Raw genomic sequence first — 18,950 nt, 5'->3', positions numbered from 1 at the left:
ATCAACAAGGGAAGTGTGAAGTCAAGCCAGGAGAGGATGCAAGTTTTCATGCACGGTGAGTAAAACACTCCCAAACATGTACATGGAGTGCACTTGGCCCAGGCTTCCTGACCCTGACAGCAGGGTTGTATCAACAACACCTTAGCCTGGCCTCTCTGGTCAAAGCCCCCTATAAATCCCAGCTGACGTTCTGTTGCTGTATCCTTTGCCCAGAGCTGACTCTGGTCCCTGCCGGCTGCACACACACCTAAGACTCCACATCTCTGCTCCTGCTGGTCCCTCCCAGAGTCCTCTGATGGAATCCTGCCCCTGCCTCGGCGCAGGCTCCCACCCCTGCCCCGATCATTGCCCCGTATATCCTCCTCTCCCACGGGCTCAGCATTTTGTGTCTATCTGGACTGAGGTTTTTCCTTTCTCTCCTGGCTTGTGGCTGAAAGTCCAATTTGTTTCCATTCTCTCTAGAATGTCAGCAAGAAGGCGGAGGCCAGGTGTCTTGAGTTCTGCAACCCCAAAGGCCAGAACCTACTGAAGGGTTCCATGCATGTTCACTCGTTAAACTTAAAGATAGAGTACAAATGTCCTTTGAGACAATTTGGAGTTAGAGCTCAAGGTTTATGTGGCCAGGGGATGAATGATTGGGTGAGAGGGTGAGGTGTGTCACAGGACCCCGGAGTAGCTAAGCGTGGGCTACGGGAGGGGGGGGGGCAGGGTGTGTGGTCAGAGACCTGTGCAGGGCACTGCCAGGCAAGTGCAGGCATGCGGGGCGTCAGAGGCAGAGAGTAGAGGGACCCTGGATGCTTCTTTAGGAGCTAGAGTATACCCTCAGGTGATCCAGGCCCAGGGGCCAGACTGGGCACCCACTTAGGAGAGAAATAGGCCAGGAGGAGAGGGGACAGTCTCAGGGCATTAGAGGTTGGGAAGAGAAGCATCTCTAGAGAGTGGTGGGCCATGTGGTTTGTGAATCTGAGAAAGAGGAAAAAGTAGATGATGATTTCTATGGCTGGTGTCATGGGTTAAATGTTGTGTCCCTACCCCCCCCCCCCCCCCCCGGCTCAAATTCATACGTTGAAGCCCTAATCCCCAGTGTGGTGGTATTTGGAGGTGGGGCCTTCGGGAGGTAATTAGGGTTAGATGAGGTCATGCGGGTGGACCCTTATTTTTTTTGTTTAATTTTTCAATGTTTATTTTTGATAGAGAGAGACAGAGCATGAGTGGGGGAGGGACAGAGAGAGAGGGAGACACAGAATCTGAAGCAGGCTCCAGGCTCTGAGCTGTCAGCATGGAGCCTAATGTGGGACTCAAGCTCTGAATGGCAAGATCATGACCTCAGTCGCCCAACCAACGGAGCCACCCAGGCACCCCACGGGTGGACCCTTATGATGGGATCAGTGCTTATAATTAGAGCTTATAATAACGCTTATTCTTACCAGAAAAGACACCAGATCCTTCTCTCTCCAAGCACAGGAACCAAGTAAAGGCCATGTGAGGATACAGTGTGACGTCTCAGTCTACAAGCCAGAAAGAGCATCCTCACCAGACTCCATGTTGGTATTCTGATCTCATACTCTCAGCCTCCAGAACTGTGAGAAATAAATATCTGTTGTTTCGGCACCCAGTGCATGGCACTGTATTGTAACAGCCTGAGCTGACAAAGACAGGTGGCTGGGATGGAAGGTGTAGGGGTGATGGGAGCTTCTGAAGAAATCTCAAGGAGAGATGTCACAGGAGCAGCCCTAGGGATGCTCCAGGGCAGCAGAGAGCGAGACAGAGGGGCAACTTGAAAAAGCTGTGTGGGCAAGTGTCCTTACTCTGGTGCAAAGCCACTGGGTCCCTTAAATGACTGGCACGTGTGTGCCAAATATCATATTCCTGGAGAGCAGGGGGCTTGTTGAGAAAGTAAAAGGGAGAGGTGGGGGCCCAGGGACATGGCTTCTTCCTTCCTTCCTTCCTTCCTTCCTTCCTTCCTTCCTTCCTTTCTCCCTTCCTTTTAATGTTTTTTTTTTTGAGACAGTGTTGGGGGGGGAGGGGCAGACAGGGGACAGAGGATGCACTGACAGTGAGAAGGATGCAGGGCTCGAACTCATGAACCACGAGATCATGACCCGAGCAAAGTCAGACACTCAACCGACTGAGCCACCCAGGTGTTCCCACAGGGCTCCTTCCTTGATGGTGGCAGTGCAAATCCTCTGTGATGGAAATGCCTTCCCACACAGGAATGTGCATCTTTCGATTTCACGGAATTGGGGTGCTGCACCCACCACGCGGACATCAGGCAACTCCAGCCTCACATCAACACTAGCTGTTCTGATATTTGTCAGGAGACAGGGCACCTGGAAGATCACACACACGTCCACCGAGGGCGTGACCACATGGCAAGCTCCACGTAGCAAAAAGTATAGTGTGCTGCGAACTCAATCCCAGATCCTAAGGAACGTACGACGTTGTGCCACTAAACGGAAAAAAAATTACACCTTGAACTCGAAGGTGGTTTGTCCACCAATGCACTTTCTCCTGCCACCCTTGCTCAGTTGCATTATACCAGTGAACGCGTCTGCCCGCTCTGCAGGGAAACACTGTTTGAGAATCACTGATTTATGAAGGTTATACAAATATTTGTGGATCAAATGTACAAAGCATTCATGATGACGCCGTATTGTTTGTGATAATCAGCTCATGCAGGTGCTGCAGCAGGCGTTGTGCGTCCGTGAGATCGAGGTGCACACTCACGTGGCCCCTGCACATTTTAGTGAACAGGGGCATGTGTGTTCATAGGGCTGCAGGGCCAGGACAGAGTGGCTCAGGGCACCGAGCTGCCAGGGAGTTCTGATCGGGGCAGAAGATTTGACAGGATATTCTCATGGTCTGAGCAGAGGTCGGAGCCCTCCAGTGACAGTGCTCAGCCACCAGGGGACCAAGAGGCCAGATCTCTAGAATAAGCAAGTCCTGCTGCTGTTGCCCACCTGCTCAGTAACTCTGTCCTCATCTGGGAAGAGCCACCATGAATCCCAGGGACAGAGCACTGCTAGTGGCCCTGACATTGGCCCAACGAGTGGCCCATGCGAATGACTGTCTTTTGGTCTCATTTGAAAATAAGGTCTCTGTGGGGTCCCCATGACCACCTATGTCCCATCACTTAAGTGGGGGCCCAGACAGGAGGGCGTGGCTGGACAGTGGAGTTCCTCTGCTCAGATCTCAAACCATAGGTTACAAGAACGGGGAGGTCACAGGTCCATGACCTCATGTCTAAATTGTCCAGAGCTGACCCACCACACAGAGCAGATTCTCTGGATATCTTGGACCTCACTTTCCCTACAATGTCTATTATTGGTGCTTCTCAGCAATTGTGGACTCAGTCGGGACTCAGCAATGGCGCCTGTATTTCCTTGGGGTGTCTGAGAGCAAGGGCTTCCTATGTGTATGTGTGGGAGCATATGTTGCCCACATGTGTACGGGTGTATGTGGGTGTGTGAATCATATATAGGGGACTAGGGCAGGACAGCCAGGCACCCAGGAGATAAAAATTTTTTTTCAATTTTTTTTTTAACTTTTTATTTATTATTGAGAGACAGAGAGAGACACAGCATGAGCATTGGAGAGGCAGAGAGAGGGGAGACACAGAATCTGAAGCAGGCTCAGGCTCCAAGCTGTCAGCACAGAGCCCGACTAGGGGCTCAAACTCACAAACCCACAAACCGGAGATGATGACCTGAGCCTAAGTGGGACGCTCAACCAGGAGATAAAATTTAAGGAGGCATTCACTCTCAGGGCCAGCCTTGCCCTTTCGTGCACCTGAGAGTGAGCGCTTCCTTAAATTTTGCCCTCTGGATGGCTTTGTGACTCACCCCTAGTGGCAACCCTGGTGGGGTGTATGTGTGTGCATTTGCTTGTCTGTGTGTGTGAGTGTCTCTGGCTTCAGCGGTCCCTGCCAGCAGGCGTGGGAGCCCCTCTTCCCAGTCCCCTGGGTCAGTGCTCACTTAAAACAGGCCATAGCCAGTACTCCCTGGACCTGAGTCAGCCCTCACTCCTCCCCAGCACACTCTGAAGGCAGCCGGGTGTCACAGAGAGAGCGCTGGAGCCTCTGCTGTGTCACTAAGCAACTGGGGTCTGGGGCAAGGCACAGCCCTATGAGTCTCCATTTCCTCGTCCGTAAAATGTGGCCACAGGGCCTCGCCGGAGAACCCCTTCTCTGGGGTCTAGGTAGATTATTTGACGTAACAAAATCCTATGACGTTCCTGTGATATGGGAGGCCTACCCACTCACAGGTGTTCAGGTAGGTCAAATCTAGAAGGCATGAGTCACAGAGAGAAATATTTCTTTACAAAGCAGACTGTAAAATATACCATAAGAGTAAAGGTCTAGGGGGCCCTGGGAAAGGGGTGGAGAGGAGGGAAGGCTTTAGGGGCGGGTGGCGTTGGAGCTGGGCTGGTGGAGGATGGCTGGGATGTGGGGAACCCCCGACTAAGTGCTTCGCCAGCCCGAGGTCAGCCAGTCCCCACAGCAGCCTGCTGAGACAGGAACCTTGAGTCTACTTTTCTGCAGGTGTAAGAGGTTGAAAGGGGGGACTCAAAATCCCCAAGGCCAGTTCCTTTGGGGCTCCCTTCTGCCTTCCAGCAAGGAGAGACATGGGCTCCCTGGCCTCAAGATGGGCGCCGTCTATGTGGAGCAGATTGGCGAACTCACACAAAACTGTCTGCAAACAATAGAAGGCTGTGCGCAATTGTGTGCGTGCTGCGGTACAGACAGTGACTTCCAGGGAGGTGGGGACAGAGAGCAGAGTGGGCAGGGGCACGATGCGCTCCTGGCCTCAGACCTCTCGGGGAGATGGAGACCTTCCAACCAACAGGATCCAGCCAGCCAGGAATGCAACTGTGAGAAAGCAATCAGGACAGCACCCGTGTCACTACCATCAGGACTCTCGAGAGCAGGTCTCACCTGCCAGAGGGTGAGCCCTGAGGTCCGGACGGGCTTGTCACAGTTAGGGACACCTGTCCGGACAGCTCTGTGGCCAGCAGGAGAGGGGACGCTTGGGGGGCACAGGGATCTCCCTGGTGTGGGGCACGGTCATAAGGTCACAGAATACAGGGACACTGTCCCTACTTGTCCTGTCACACTGTCACACTGTCAACGAGATGGGAGGCCTAGAAGGGAAATCCTTTGAAGTCTGCACATCTCTGAAGGTGCGGGGGATATGCGTCAGAAGTGTCTGGCAAGCATTTTGATTTAGCAGAAGTGGGCACATCTCCATGGCATTTGCACCTGCAGAAGGGCAACGTTTTGCCATGAGCCAGCCAGTCACCCCACTCCAGAGTCCTAGGGCAGACCCCCACGGAGCTGGTTGAGCCGCCACAGGCTCACGTGGTGCCTCTCTGGAATATGTGCTCCGGGGACCAACTAGACTCAAGAAGGCCAGATGAGGTTTATCTGTTGTCGGCAGTGACGTGGACAGGGAATCACAAGACTCCAGCTGCCCACCGGAGTGAGAATCACCCCTGTATTTACCTTCACTACTGAGGCAGTGAATGCCACCATTGCTGGCCTGGTGCCCTGCACGTGGCAGGTGGCCCTCCACCAGGGCTTGTTAAATTGAATTAAAAGGCCGACCCTTGGGTTCCCGTTGGCTCCTAGCTTGACTCTAGTACTTTCCTGCCCTGACATTCTCCCTCCCATCCTCATCTCCGCCCCCCCCCCCCCGCCTTGTTTCCACCTCAAAGTCACAGCCAGATGCCCAAGGACCTGTCAAGAGGTTGCCCCATTCTTGCCACCTCCATTTTGACAGCACTCTGACATGATCTCAGTGTCAGAGGAGACGACCAAACAGAGCTGGCGTCCGTGATTTTGGTGCTCAGCTAATTTCAAATGTCAACCAGGGTCGGGCGCCTGGGTGGCTCAGTACGTTATTCATCCGACTTCGGCTCAGGTCATGATCTCACAGTCCACGAGTTCGAGCCCCGCCTCAGTTCGAGCCCCGGGTCGGGCTCTGTGCTGACAGCTGAGAGCCTGGAGCCTGCTTCGGATTCTGTCTGTCCTTCTCTCTCTGCCATTCCCCCACTTGTGCTCTGTCTCTCTCTGTGTGTCTCTCAAAAATACATAAGGGTTAAAAAATCTTTTTTTAAGAAAAAGCTGTTTCTAAGTTCCTTGCTTACAAACATGCTTGTCTCATCATCCTAAAATTAAAAATCAATCAATCAATCAATGTCAATCAGGGTTTGCTGTTGTGACAAAGCTGGATGATTATTATACAAAGCAGGAAAATATAAGATGGGGGTGGGGTGGAGGGAGGGAGAAAGAAAGAGAGATTAGTGAATTTTAACTTTTTGAAGATAAATGTATGGCTTTGTGTCCGTCAAGAACAAGTACAAAGACATGTCCTCCCGTGGTCCTCTCTTACTACACACACAGGATAGCTGCACACCACTTCGGCTCATCTTCCCTCTAAGACTCTAAATTCTACGAAAACTCTAGAACGTTCTGGATTCGGACATAAAGTCCACGGATAGCCCATTCTAGCGTTTCCCCCATGACTGGGTTTTCTCGTAAAATGGATTAAGGAATCGTTTTCCAGAGTGAGTGGCGGTCCCCGTTGATAATGGCCACGGGGGCCTGAGTCAGTGCTTCCCATGTGTCTTTTCATTTAATCCAACACCCCTGGGTCGTAGGCCTCTTATTTTGCCCACCTGGAATTCGTGAAAGATCTGTCCTAAATTTTAACAGGAACAAAGTTTAAAGGCTGGGTATCAAGTTACTCACGGAGAGTTTCACAGGAAATACTAACACAATGTCATGTTTGGGCACCTGCCCTGGAGAAGTTTTGGAGACTCTCCTCCCTGGTGACCACTGTATGAAGCAGGAAAAAAAAAATTGGGGGTGTCTGGGTGGCTCAGTGGGTTGAGCGTCTGACTTCAACTCGGGTCATGATCTCGCGGTCTGTGAGTTCGAGCCCTGCATCGGGCTCTGTGCTGACAGCTCAGAGCCTGGAGCCTGCTTCGGATTCTGTGTTTCCCTCTCTCTCTCTCTGGCCCTCCCCCGCTCATGCTCTGTCTCTCTCTCTGTCAAAAATAAATAAACATTAAAAAAAATTTTTTTAATTAAAAAAAGGGGCGCCTGGGTGGCTCAGTCGGTTAAGCGTCCAACTTCGGCTCAGGTCATCATCATCTTGCGGTCCGTGAGTTCGAGCCCCACGTCGGGCTCCGTGCTGACAGTTCAGAGCCTGGAGCCTGTTTCAGATTCTGTGTCTCCCTCTTTCTCTGACCCTCCCCCGTTCATGCTCTGTGTCTCTCTGTCTCAAAAATAAATAAACGTTAACAAAATTAAAAAAAAATTCTTCAGTAGTTGCTATGTGCCAGGTGGGGATACTGGTTTTACTTTCAGAACTTTCTAGAAGCCCCACATCTTTTTATTTTATACACACGAGGAAACTCAAGCCCAGAGAGACAACTGACTTGCCTAAGATCACACAGGAAGAAAACAGGACAGGCAAAGCCTCCAAGGCATAGCCCCTTCTGCTGCCTGTAGAGACGGGGAGGCTGCCACAGGGCCCTGGCTTCACAGTGATTTCAAACTCCCTCGCCCTCTTGACACCTCCTGGCCCTGGAGTTTATTCTAAGAATAATAGTTCTGCTGTCCTCCTGGGGCAGCTGAGGGATCAAAAAAGCAACACACACAGAGGGCCCTGGGTGTGCAAACATGCAGTTCACATGATGACAGCAGATTAAGCTATTTCTTAGATGTGTCACCCAACCAGCTCCCGACCTCTCCGCTGTGCTGGTCTGACAGCGACAATATGTCCCAGTGGACTAATTAGCACTAACTACTCAGGTCACTCCAAGGCCACTTAGGAGAACAAGTGCAAGAGAAAAACTGATGGGCATCGTGGCTGAAGACGGGAGGAGAAAGAAAAGAGTTAAAAGAAGGGAGAGAAAACAATGCTTTTTTTCTTTCTCAATCTCTTTGCTTAAACTACAGATGGGTTTTTATCCGAGAAAGGCAAACCAGCTCAGGAGTTGTGCAGCTGTTCTCACAGCGAAGAGTGAAAACGTTAAAATTAAACCCGGTGTCGGCTAATGTTACAAGTTGAACCACGGAGGTGGCTCTGAAGGAGCAGACGATATGGTTTTGAACCCCTGAGTGAGAGGGACCCAGCAGAGGGAATGAACCTAAACTTGGGAAGATGAGACAGGGCACCTCAAGTGCTCAGCACTGGCTGCCTGTGGATGGGGCACCAGTGGTGTCCCCTGACTCTAAAACTCCCATCACACCCACTAACTCATTAGTCTCTACAGTGGACCCACGTCGGGAGGCCAAGTGTGGTTTGGGATGCCAAGGGACTAAGTTCCTTGTTGGCCTACGATTTATTGAGATGCCGGAGTATAGCTGTCCCCTTTTTTTGGTGCAGGTGCAAATGTGGGCGCCTTGGGGGCATGCGTTTAAAGAAAGCCCCCTCTTTCTGCCTTTCCTAGTGGCTGATCATTTCCTTCCTCCTCACAGCGACCTCCAGGAGGGACATCCAGTGCGACGCCACTTCTCCCATTGTGCAGATGGGAAGATCGAGAACTGCACTGAAAAAGGATCTATCCTAACTGAGGTGGAGAATTAGGGACTCTGATGAGGAGAACAAGCTGGTAGACTGAAGGCCCTGCCTGTCACCATCACCGTTGCTATTGCATAGGCCCTGTATTTTCTCACCAGGGGACCTGGCCGAAGATCCAGGCGGAGCTGCGGGCACGAACCATCCAATGCCACAGGGAGTTTGGATGAGCTGGACTTTGGGAAAGGGGTACGGGGGAAGGGGGGGGGCATGGAGTCAGATCAGTCTCTCTCAGGTCCCTTCTCTTCTGAAAAATGTCAGTAACAATAACTACCTGGCAGAGTCCTGGGAATTAAACTGGAGGATGATGTGCCCTCTCCAGTGGAACACCATACCAATGACAGCCCTCGAAGATACTAACACAGCTCTCATTTACTGAGGGCTCACTAAGTGCCAGGGTGTGCTGAGCTCTTTGCATATTACTTCTCTTTCTTTGAATATGAGAGTGGCACTTGCAGAGCTGAAGCAGCTATGGGCTGGCTGGCTGTGCTGAGGCTTAGCAAGACAGGGCATCTTCTGCGGCATTCAGGACTAGGGGTGGATCCTGGGAATGAACACAGAAACAGGACCCACATGCAACTGGGGGCAACTCTGCTGAGCTTCTGGCCCCTTGATCTTAGATATGCCTTAGTAAGGAGATGCTGATTTCTGCCCAGGCCCATTCCTGGGGAAGGAGCCCCGGTCAAGGTAAAGCCCAGACTCAGTGACATGAATTGTGGGTTTAATAGAAAGATTCCTGTAAAGATTTTTCTGGCCCATGGCCCATGTAAGAGACATTTGCTCATCGTGTCCCCACCTGGCCAAGGGTGAGATCGAGAAGGGCTTTCAAAAAACCGAAAGAGGCTTGTCAGCCCTAACTCTGGACTTGAGGAAATAGTTAAGACCCTCAAAGATCTACTTAAGAGAGTGCCATGACCACAGATAAATAAGGAAGAGTGGATGCCTTTGCCTACCCAACCCTGACCCAGAGATTCCATCTGAATCACTGAGATGGACTGAAAGAACTGGGATTGGCCTGGGATAGTGGAGCTTCTGGGAACCAGGAGACCCCTGGATTGTTGTTCTCTATTTCTTCCCCCAAAGAGAAATATCTAGCACCCCTGCAGAAAGCAGTCACCACACAGATTTCCTAGGCAGAATATCTTCTAGCCCCTTCTCAAAAGAACCCCAGGCTGAAGTATTCTCATCTGAACCCAGAATCACTCCCCCCAAAGAACTCTGAGTATGGGGGTGCATTCTCCCGCTTTTACAGGGTGTTTTACATCCCCAGGTTCTATCTTTGAAGGGAGTGGGGGCTGGTGGGGGCCAGTGACTCAGCTGTTCCCCGAGTTTCAACTAAAACAAAAGCAAACTGCAGTCTTGAATAGGGGTGCATTCTCTTGTCCTCTCCTTTTACAATCATCTTTTTTTCTTAAATGAAATCGTTTCTTTTATCTTTTGGCTCCTTGTGTACTCAGAACCACAGAGCTCAAAGCTTTCTCAGCGCAACTGAGAACTCGGCACCTCTTGGACTGATAAATAGAGCAGCTTTAAAATGCTTAGAACTGAAGACAGACCAACTGTGGCGAGAGAAAGTAAACACATCCGTGCACCAGTCAACCCTAGCAAGCTCCTCGCTGAGATTACAAACTGCAGTTCCTGCCTGAGCTGGCGAGGATGCTGGAGCAGGCTGGGGAGGGTGGGGGGCACAGCCACAAAGCAGCCTCCTCTGCCTGCCTGGGTTAGTCCTGCCCCAGGGGAGATAGGTCACCTGGGAGTCTGCTCAGGACCAGGTTTGGATGTGTCTAAGCATAACAGCCCCTGCCAATGTGTTTTCCCATTGGTTTCACACTTGGAAATATCCCAAGAGAAGAGGGGACCAGCTTCATTCTTCTGATTTTAAAGGGGCTCATCTCCCTCACCCCACACTCTTTGTGTGCAGGTGAAATTCACCAGTGATAGAATTGGGATTTTTCACAAAAGAGAATGTGATCACTACATATTTTGATAGGAATAGTTGAGGAACTTTTCCTATGAAAAAGAAATACTTTAAATATCTACCCCCCCTGAAACACGCACACAAATTGTTTTTATGAGAACCAATTAATAAATGCTAATTCATTCAGGCATATCTCTACTAAATTACTGTTTCATTTAATTGCAGGGGAATTTTCCATTACTAAACTCTCCCTTGCTGATTTTTTTTTGCATTATTTATATATTTTTTCAGTTTCACTAATAGTGAGATTGGTATGTGATATTATCTAATGTTTGTACGTCTTAAATTTCTTTTTTCATTTAAAATGTTTCCTCATTCTTGCAGCTCCACGTAATCTGGGAGAAACATCGTTAAAAGCAGACAAGATTTTATACATAAATGATTGAAAAAGGCACTGGCTGAAATTAACCTGACAGGAGCGCATCTTGTCTGATTGAGTTTCTTTCATTTCAGCTGTGCGTGAGTGTGGGCAAGTGTGTGTCTCCAGTTTGGGTTTGTGTGGAAACGTTTTCCTATGTCAGTGAGTCACAAGTCTATCTATGGAGAGCTTATGGGTATACAGCTAGGAGTGAAGATCACAGGGGCTTTAATAATAAAAATAAACACTCAAATCTCTTTATAAGCCCCCCCCCGCCCCCCACCACCGTGCCCTAGCACAGTGCGTATTTTCTGGCTTCCTTTTTATGGACATCACATCAAGACTTTTGTATCTAGACACCCAAGAGCCAGACCAGCTGGCTCCTCAAAATCCTGCTTCGTTTTATGCATAAAAAAGTGGGGAGTTTCCAGTGGTGTTTAGGGGTAACTTAGGGAATATGGTAGAGATCCCTGTTCAAAAGGATGTGTTTTGAAGTAGAATTTCCATTTTCTTATATTGAATGACCAAGGTCCTGTGCACCTGGCTATCTTCACTCCTGAAATAACTTCTTTCATTTTTATTCTCCCTAGCCACCTTCTCCCTCTCTCTCTCCTCCCCCTCCCCCCTTGCCTCCTTTCAGTGCCTTTTTCTCTTGATTCTTTCCTTTCTTTCCCTTCTTTCTCTTTCAGAGTAAGTATTCTGGATGATGTGAATGATTAAACTGTTTACTCTGAGGTTCAAGTATGAAAAGGCATGTCACCGAAGCAAAGTTTCACCTTCATACCCAACTCTATCAATAATTACAAAACAGGGATGACGATTAGTAAATCTTTCTTACAATTATCTCTTACGAAAATGATGCCATGTAATCTGAGCATACTGAGTTCTACTGATTTTACCGTTCACAAAAATTAATTACAAAGCACAGTAACCTCAAAATGAAGTCAGCATATACAAGGATTGTGAGGATACCCATGGGAAAATATATACCCATTAAACATGTGCCCTGTTAAAATCCAAGGCTTGAAGCCATAAATAGAAAGTTTTGACATATTATTATATTGGTAGATGCTCTCCTTGGAATAAAAATTGTGCAATCATTAATATTTCGTGAGACTGACTTTTTTGTTGTGGTTTCTTTCACTTCCTTTGTCCTCTTCAGCAAAATCAGGCACAGTCTTTTGGGTATCGACTGATAAAATTAATTAACTTTTCTTCCACTCCAAAAAGGTCCCAAATAAATGCTTCCAATAGACATCAAAAAAATGTCAATTAGAAATAATTACTTCTTATCAATCAGCGGAGCAATTAAAGTGACAAAAGCTTGAAAAGATACTTATCTTAAAACTAATTCACAAGGTAGCTAAATTATCTCCTAATTAACTGGCATTGAGGAGGGCGGGAGGATGGAACATCTCGAAACAAAGATGAATTGAGGAACCCCAATACCTCTTTATGTTCCTAGAGACGGTTTTCCATCCGGAGACCTTGTTTTCAACCCAGGCAAGAAACCTGGGGAGAAAATAGATCCTTCCCAAATGCGTTTGGTCCCCTTTCCTCCTTTCGAAAACCTAGAGGAACAGGGCTTTGCATCTCAGATCTAGGAAGTCAGAGGCACGTTCCTCCTGGATCTTAAGTCTCATTTTACCACTTGAATAACCTACTTTCAGCAGCTGGGGTAGAGGGTTGCTGCAAATTAATTGCACATAACTTTTAATCAAACTTGCTTGCTTTTACTGAACTCTTTTCCTCGCCGATAGAGTATTATTTTCATTTTAATATTTATGTGGCACTTATCTTAAAACAGTTTTAAAAAACGGTTTTGCTTTACAGGATCTTTGTTCCCTGATGCTACAAAATTCCCAGTAGATTTTACAAAACGTTCAGCCCATTGCTGTCCAGCGCGCATCAGAATAACTCCCTATGCGCTCTCCACATCCTTTCAGAATAAAGCTGTAGAAAAAAAATTAAGACCTCTCTCCACAGCAAGATCAGCCAAGAGTGAGGAGAGCGAGCCGAGGGTGAGCTGCAGCGGCCAGGTGGGCAGAGGCTGCGCAGAAAACTTTCCTGGGGCGTCTCCGGTTTTTGGAAACGGTGCGCTGGGCCTCGCTCCCGCGAAAAGCCCCGTGGCCGCCTGCACCTCTGGATTCTGTTCTACGGAAAAACTTAAATGGAAGCTTTCCAGGCAAAGCCGAACTCAGAAAGGAAGTGTCCTGGGCAAAGAGGGAAGCTGCTAAAGCCTGAGAGAAATGGGCTTATAAAAACAGGAGGCATCAGCTTATGAATTTATCTTTAAATATAAGCAACAGTGTTAAGTGAACTGATTTAGAGAGACGCAGGTCTCTGGCTCAGGTTTTCCAGAGAGGATTTTGAAAAGAAACGGGATAGCCTCGAAACGTTTGAGCTATGTTTTAGGCAGTTTTCTTCTGTTCAATTAGCATTAAATTAAACTAAAGGAGAAAGGCTCATTTTCCTTCCTTGCAGCTTTATCTCTTTATTTGTTTGGGGGAAGGTTTAGAAGAAGTCCCTCTGCCTTCCTCAAACGGAAAAATACCTCTGCCCTGGCCCTGCCAGGGAGTGGATGGCTCTCTCCCCAAACCCAAGGACAATTTGCATCTGAGCTAGTGGAGAAGGGGCCTCTCTCATCTTCTGGGCCTGTTGCTGATTAAAAACAAAGTAAACATAAATGGTGTCCTTTTATTTCTTTCCTTCTTTTAGCCCCATTTATTCTAATGAGTGCTTCCAGAATGAAAATAAGTAGCGAGAACAAAATCAAGCCAACATAAGGGACCGTGACATCGCCTTATTTCTAGCAGCGACAGAGGGAAAGGGGTCTGGCGCAGCAAGGTAAATTCGAGGTCCAAGAGCACCCACTCCTACCGGAGCCTGAAAGGTCAGGGGAAGGTCGGGCTGCGGGCGGGGGGAGATGGAATCGGGAACCGAGCGGAAGGGGCCGGGAACAGGCTGGTACAGGTTGGGGCACTAGGCGCTGAGCGCTCGGCCTCGGAGACTGTCCTGATCCCGAGGCAGGGGCGACGTCCGGTATTGTACCCCGGTTTGGCTAATGACTGAGGGGCTAAAGCCTGGTTCCAGCTTTAGAAAGTGGTCACGAAGCGCGCGGCGCCCGGGCGCGGCTGGGCAAGGGGTGCCAGACATCTCCGCTCGGTTCCCTGGCTTGCTGACCCCACTGCTCCCGGAAAGGGCCGCGAGGTCTCGGCTCGGTGCCCCGAAAGCGGCCCCGCGCTCGCAGAGGGCGGCCGGGATGGCTGTGGCCCCGCTCTCCCAGGGGGACCAGGGTGGGGAGGCAGGGTACCGCCGACTCCGTCTCCCAACCCGGAGCAAACCAGGACGAGCAACCTTCCGGCGCCCTGCGGGGTTCCCCGCACCCCGTGTCGTGCAGCCTCGGCCCCGGGACCCGAGGCTGCGCGGCGAAGCTCGCGCTCTCGGCTAAATAGAGATCTCAGCCGCGCGCCGCGCCCGATCCGACCCTGCTTATTATAACAAATGTCCCGTTTGCCGAGCGGGACTTCATATTCGCCGAGAATTCATCTGAAATATTGATTTCCTCTCACTTCGCCGGCCCAAATCGATAGCGCTGCGCCCTGGCCCCATAAATCGCCTTCCCCGCGGCCGGCCCGGCTCCATCCATCACCGCGGGCCGGGTCGCGCCTCTGCCCGCCGTCCACACTTGCTGCGCGCCGGGGCGGCGGTGCCCGCCCGCCCCGACCTCGGGCCTCCGTCTCCGTACACACCTCCCCCCCTCCCCCGCACCCTCCAACCCGGGGCCTGGGTCAGGAGGCAGGGGAGAGCAGGCGCCGCGGCCGAGGACCCCGAGCGCTTTGGAAGGCCCTGGGCCGGGACGCCGCCGGGGAGGGGGTTCGGCCCCGCGGGCAGCCCAGTGCTCGCAGGCCGGACGCCCCGCGCGCGGCTCCCCGCCTGCCCCAGGGCCGGCCAGGAGGAGTCCGAGAGCAGCCGAGGGCACTCAGAGGCCCCCAGGCCCCTGACCGCGGGCTCCTTTCCCGCTGGCTTGAGGGGTGCGCGGGGCTCACGGTCCCGCCGGGGCAGCCACCGGCAAGAGCTGCGCACACCCGGAACAAGGGCTTAGAGGTCGGGGGCGGCGCGGGGCCTGAGAGCGCACAGGGTGTCCATTCTAATGGGCCGTGCAAGACGGGGGTGGGGCGCGAGGGACAGACACCCCTCTGACCCACACGGAGAGCTCCTCACCGCTCCGTGTGGTCCGCAGAAACCAAGGCCTGGGGAGGGCGGCTCGCCGGGCCGAGGGGGACCTCGGGGCCTGAGAACGGCGCGATGGCCGCAGCGGTGAGCTAGGCCGGCGGCGCCCCCAGCTGCGTCCCCACGCAGGTGGGTCCCACGAGCCCGGAGCGTAAGCTCCCCAGCCCCACCGGCCCGAGCGCACGCACGGACGCACGGCGACGCGGGGGCTCCGGGGTCCCGGCAACGCCGCGTCCTTACCGGATCTGATGGAGTTGTGAGGCATCGCCGGGGAGTCGCTCGCAGCCCGCCGAGGGCTCAGGGCTTCCTCACGCCGGTCCCCGCCGCGCCCGCCGCCACGCAGCTGCCCTGTACAGACCCAGGGGAAGGGGCGTAAGATTCGCTGTCCCTGCTTATGCCTCCTCCCCAGGCCCTGTCCCTTAGGCTCTCATCATGTGGCAGGAGTCGGAGGATTTTTAGGCGAAGGGTGGCCCACCTCAGCCCGGCTACCTAACACACGTTTGCCCGGAAGATCAGGGATTGGGTGTCCGCTGGGGAAGCCCCAAACTCCAGCCTGGGTGCCCTCCTCCTCTGTGGCCTCGGCCTTATCCAGTTTAACTTAGGAGAGGAAAGGCTGCCAGCCTTCCTGGGACCCTCTCCCTTCTCGAATCACCGCTCTCCCCGTCAGCTTTCAGCCAACCCCTGGACAGCATACCTGGCCAGCCGGCCGCAGGCCCTCAACGCCTGGGTCCGCTCGCGAGGGTGCCCTGGGCCCTGCGTCTCTCCTCCTTCTGAAGTTTGTTCCCATCCACCCGGCATCGCCGCCCGGTTTTATCCCGCCAGGGCCCTGAGAGATGGGTCTGGAGAGGCTCGAAGGCCTCGGATTGGCTGGCTGGGTGCAGGGGGGTGCGGGAAGGGGAGGATTTTGCAAGGGGGACATGGCTGAGTGGACTCAGGAGTTAGAAACATTCGCAGGAGCTTCTGTTTCCAGCGGAGAGGGGAGAGGGAGGCAGCTGAGCCCGAACTCAGCGGGCCTGGAAATATTAGAGGAGTGGGGACATGGAGGCCTCAGAGCCTGACGATGAGGAGCTCTGGGTCCTCCTGGGGTCACTGACCGCCAGAGTGGGAGAAACAGTTTCTCTGTGATCCCCTGCAACCTTTCTCTCACCCCTGCTCCGCTCTAGGGAAGCAGCCTTTTCTTTCGTAGATGGGGAACTGTTGTTTTTAAGCCTGTTTCTTAGGGTAGAAGCCTGCAAGTAGGGCTGGAGATATGAGGGTCCCACCTTGTCACCACTGGTGTGGACTCCTTCCCTGAACAGCCCCTGAACCCATTCCCTCCATATCACCCAGCCAGGAACCACACCCTCACATTATGAGGCTAATGAAAATGGTCCCATAGCCTATTCAACAGGGATTCCCCTCCTGCCAAACACACATAGCCACCAGCCAGCCTTCCTTCTTGCTCCTTGAGGAGTTTGAACTTGGTAGAAGAGTTCACAGGGCGGGCAGTGAGGGTCTAGGTCTCACTTCAACATGGGTGTCAGAAAGGGACAGGACTGAGCTGACCTCTGGCCTTGTCTGTGGGGATCAGCAGCCTTGTGAGTTGGGGGCCTGGGTGTGGATAGGAAGGGGTGTTTTGGGGGGGAATGAGCGGCCCTCTCTTTCTTCACAGGTTTTCTTTTCTGTCCAAGAGGCTGGGTCCAGGGAAGATTGTGTGGGCGCACAAATGTCTTGGCACATCTGTAGGCTGGGAGGGCAGGGCCTGGATGCTCCCCAGTTTCAGACCAGGTGGCCAGACTCAGGAGCACAACTCCCTGGCCTGGAGGGACTGCTCTGGGACACAGAGGCCAGAGATGCCAGAGTGAGAGAGGAAGGAAGGGGCAGAGGAAGGGAGTTATTCACGGGGACGTGTGTGTGTGCATGCACAAGTGTATGTGTGCCTGTGTGTAAAAAACCACATGATTTTTGTTAATGAAAGAAAAAATCTTTCATGTTAATCCGCTTCCTCCTCCCACCCAGACTTGCTCGATTTAGTAGAATTTAATCATTTTGTGAAAAGAGGAAGAACACGCATGTCCCTAAATGAATCCTCCACATCTGTAAGTCAAGCTGTAAACAAAAACAACAGGTGCTTTATTGTCTTAAAGCTTTCTCCAAAATTGTTATTTAAAATTGCTCCGTGGTTTCCAAATGTCCAGATGCAGCGCTTCTCTGGTCAGATCCCCTGGAGAGAGAAGACCAAGGAAGGGTGTTGGGATGGACGTGGAACTCAGCACGGGTCCCACTGATGACACTGTGGGCCAGTGGGCTACTCTAGTGCCCGCCCTGCTTCTGTAGGGAGCTGTGGGGCAGGGCAGTAGAGGCAAAGGCAGAGACTGTCTGCTCAAGCTTCTTCCCACCAAGGGAAGTGCTCCGGGTGAACCTAAAAAAGTTCCACAGACCTCAGAAGGTCTTCCCAAGCCAAGGGGCTGATAGGTACTAATCAGGGAAACTCCTTCATCCATTCTTGCCAGTGCTTTGCTCCTGGTGGGCAAAACAAATCCTCCCTCCCCCCTGCCGCCCACTTTTTTTGGCAAAGGCTCTCAAAGGACAAAAACAGCAACTTATCAAAACATTCCTGTCTCCTTTGTGAGCTCATTAAAAAAATTCATTTAAATATGACAACTAAAGGTGCAAAAAAGCCATTCACATGCCTGGAGAGCGTGCTTCCCAGACTGTAGGTGACCAGATGGCCAGGAGGAGACTCAGCAGAGAAGTTCTAGATCCAGCAAGCTATAAGAATGCAGTGAGCCCTGCTGAAGAAATAAACACAGGCGTCATGGTGCTATCTAATTAGTCAGAAATCAGTTCCGGGTTCCTTACTACTTTCGAATTTCCCTACCACTGAGGTCAAGAAAATGGTTATTAATCAGCACCCCAATTCAATCTCTTTGACGGCAGTCTCCTCCTCTGCAAAATGAAGAGGTTGAAATAGATATATATTTCAATATTTAAGTTGGATAGATTAAGATACATTAAATATATTATGTCTATTTAAGTTAAAATATGTATTTTTAAAATCCATATCCATGATTTTAGTTATGCATAAAAACTTAAGCCTTCCTCTGATGTTACGTGACATTTCAAAAAAAAAATTTAGCATCATGACCGAGAGACTCAGATCAATGGTACATTTAGAACACACTTTTTGTTATTATTTTTTAAGTTTATTTATTTATCTTGAGAGAGAGACAGAGCATGAGCAGGGGAGGGGCAGAGAGAGAGGGAGAGAGAGAGAATCCCAAGCAGGCTCCCTGATGTCCATGCAGAGCCTGAAGCAGGGCTTGACCCCACAAACCATGAGATCATGACCTGAACTGAAATCAAGAGTCTGAGCCACCAGGTACCCCTAGAACGCGCTTTTTATTAAAAACATTTTTTTCCCAATGTTTATTTGTTTTTGAGAGAGAGTGAGACAGAGCACGAGCAGGGGAGGGGCAGGCAGAGAGGAAGACACAGAATCTGAAGCAGGCTCCAGGCTCCGTGCTGTCAGCACAAAGCCTGATGAGGGGCTCAAATGCATGAGCTGTGAGATCATGTTCCGAGCCAAAGTTGGATGCTTAACTGACTGAGCCACCCAGGTGCCCCCCACTTTTAATTTTTTTAAAAGTATATCTGCCTCGAGTTTGTTTGTTTATTTGTTTATTTTGAAAGAGAGAAAGAGTGCATGCACGGGAGAAAGGCAGAGAGAGCGGAAGAGAGAAGACCCCAAGCAGGCTCCACGCTGTCAGTATGGAGCATGATGTGGGGCACAAACTAACGAACCATGTGATCATGA

The 18,950-nt window shown here is 51.2% G+C and overlaps 1 protein-coding gene across 14 annotated transcripts in view; it reads right to left on the bottom strand.

Moving 5' to 3' along the window:
* PAX8 (paired box 8) overlaps positions 1 to 16,001 on the bottom strand; it is a 59,442-nt gene extending 43,441 nt beyond the window's left edge. For 4 of the 14 annotated variants that reach the window (XM_053200897.1, XM_053200898.1, XM_053200901.1 and 1 more), the window contains exons 1-2: positions 15,395 to 15,502; positions 1,428 to 1,580 (exon numbers count right to left, since the gene is read on the bottom strand). In XM_053200897.1, the coding sequence (XP_053056872.1) occupies positions 1,428 to 1,482 (55 nt within the window). In that variant the 5' untranslated portion in view covers positions 1,483 to 1,580; positions 15,395 to 15,502. Of the gene's footprint in view, positions 1 to 1,427; positions 1,581 to 15,394; positions 15,506 to 15,848 lie in introns of those variants that run through there. The other 10 variants (XR_008289454.1, XM_053200899.1, XM_053200895.1 and 7 more) reach the window with 6 other exon arrangements.
* Between the last annotated feature and the right edge of the window lie 2,949 nt (positions 16,002 to 18,950).

This window comes from Acinonyx jubatus, chromosome A3, assembly GCF_027475565.1.
Source record: "Acinonyx jubatus isolate Ajub_Pintada_27869175 chromosome A3, VMU_Ajub_asm_v1.0, whole genome shotgun sequence".
Taxonomy (NCBI): domain Eukaryota; kingdom Metazoa; phylum Chordata; class Mammalia; order Carnivora; family Felidae; genus Acinonyx; species Acinonyx jubatus.
Note: the sequence above shows the minus strand (reverse complement) of the source record. Positions and strands in the feature narration are given on the sequence as shown.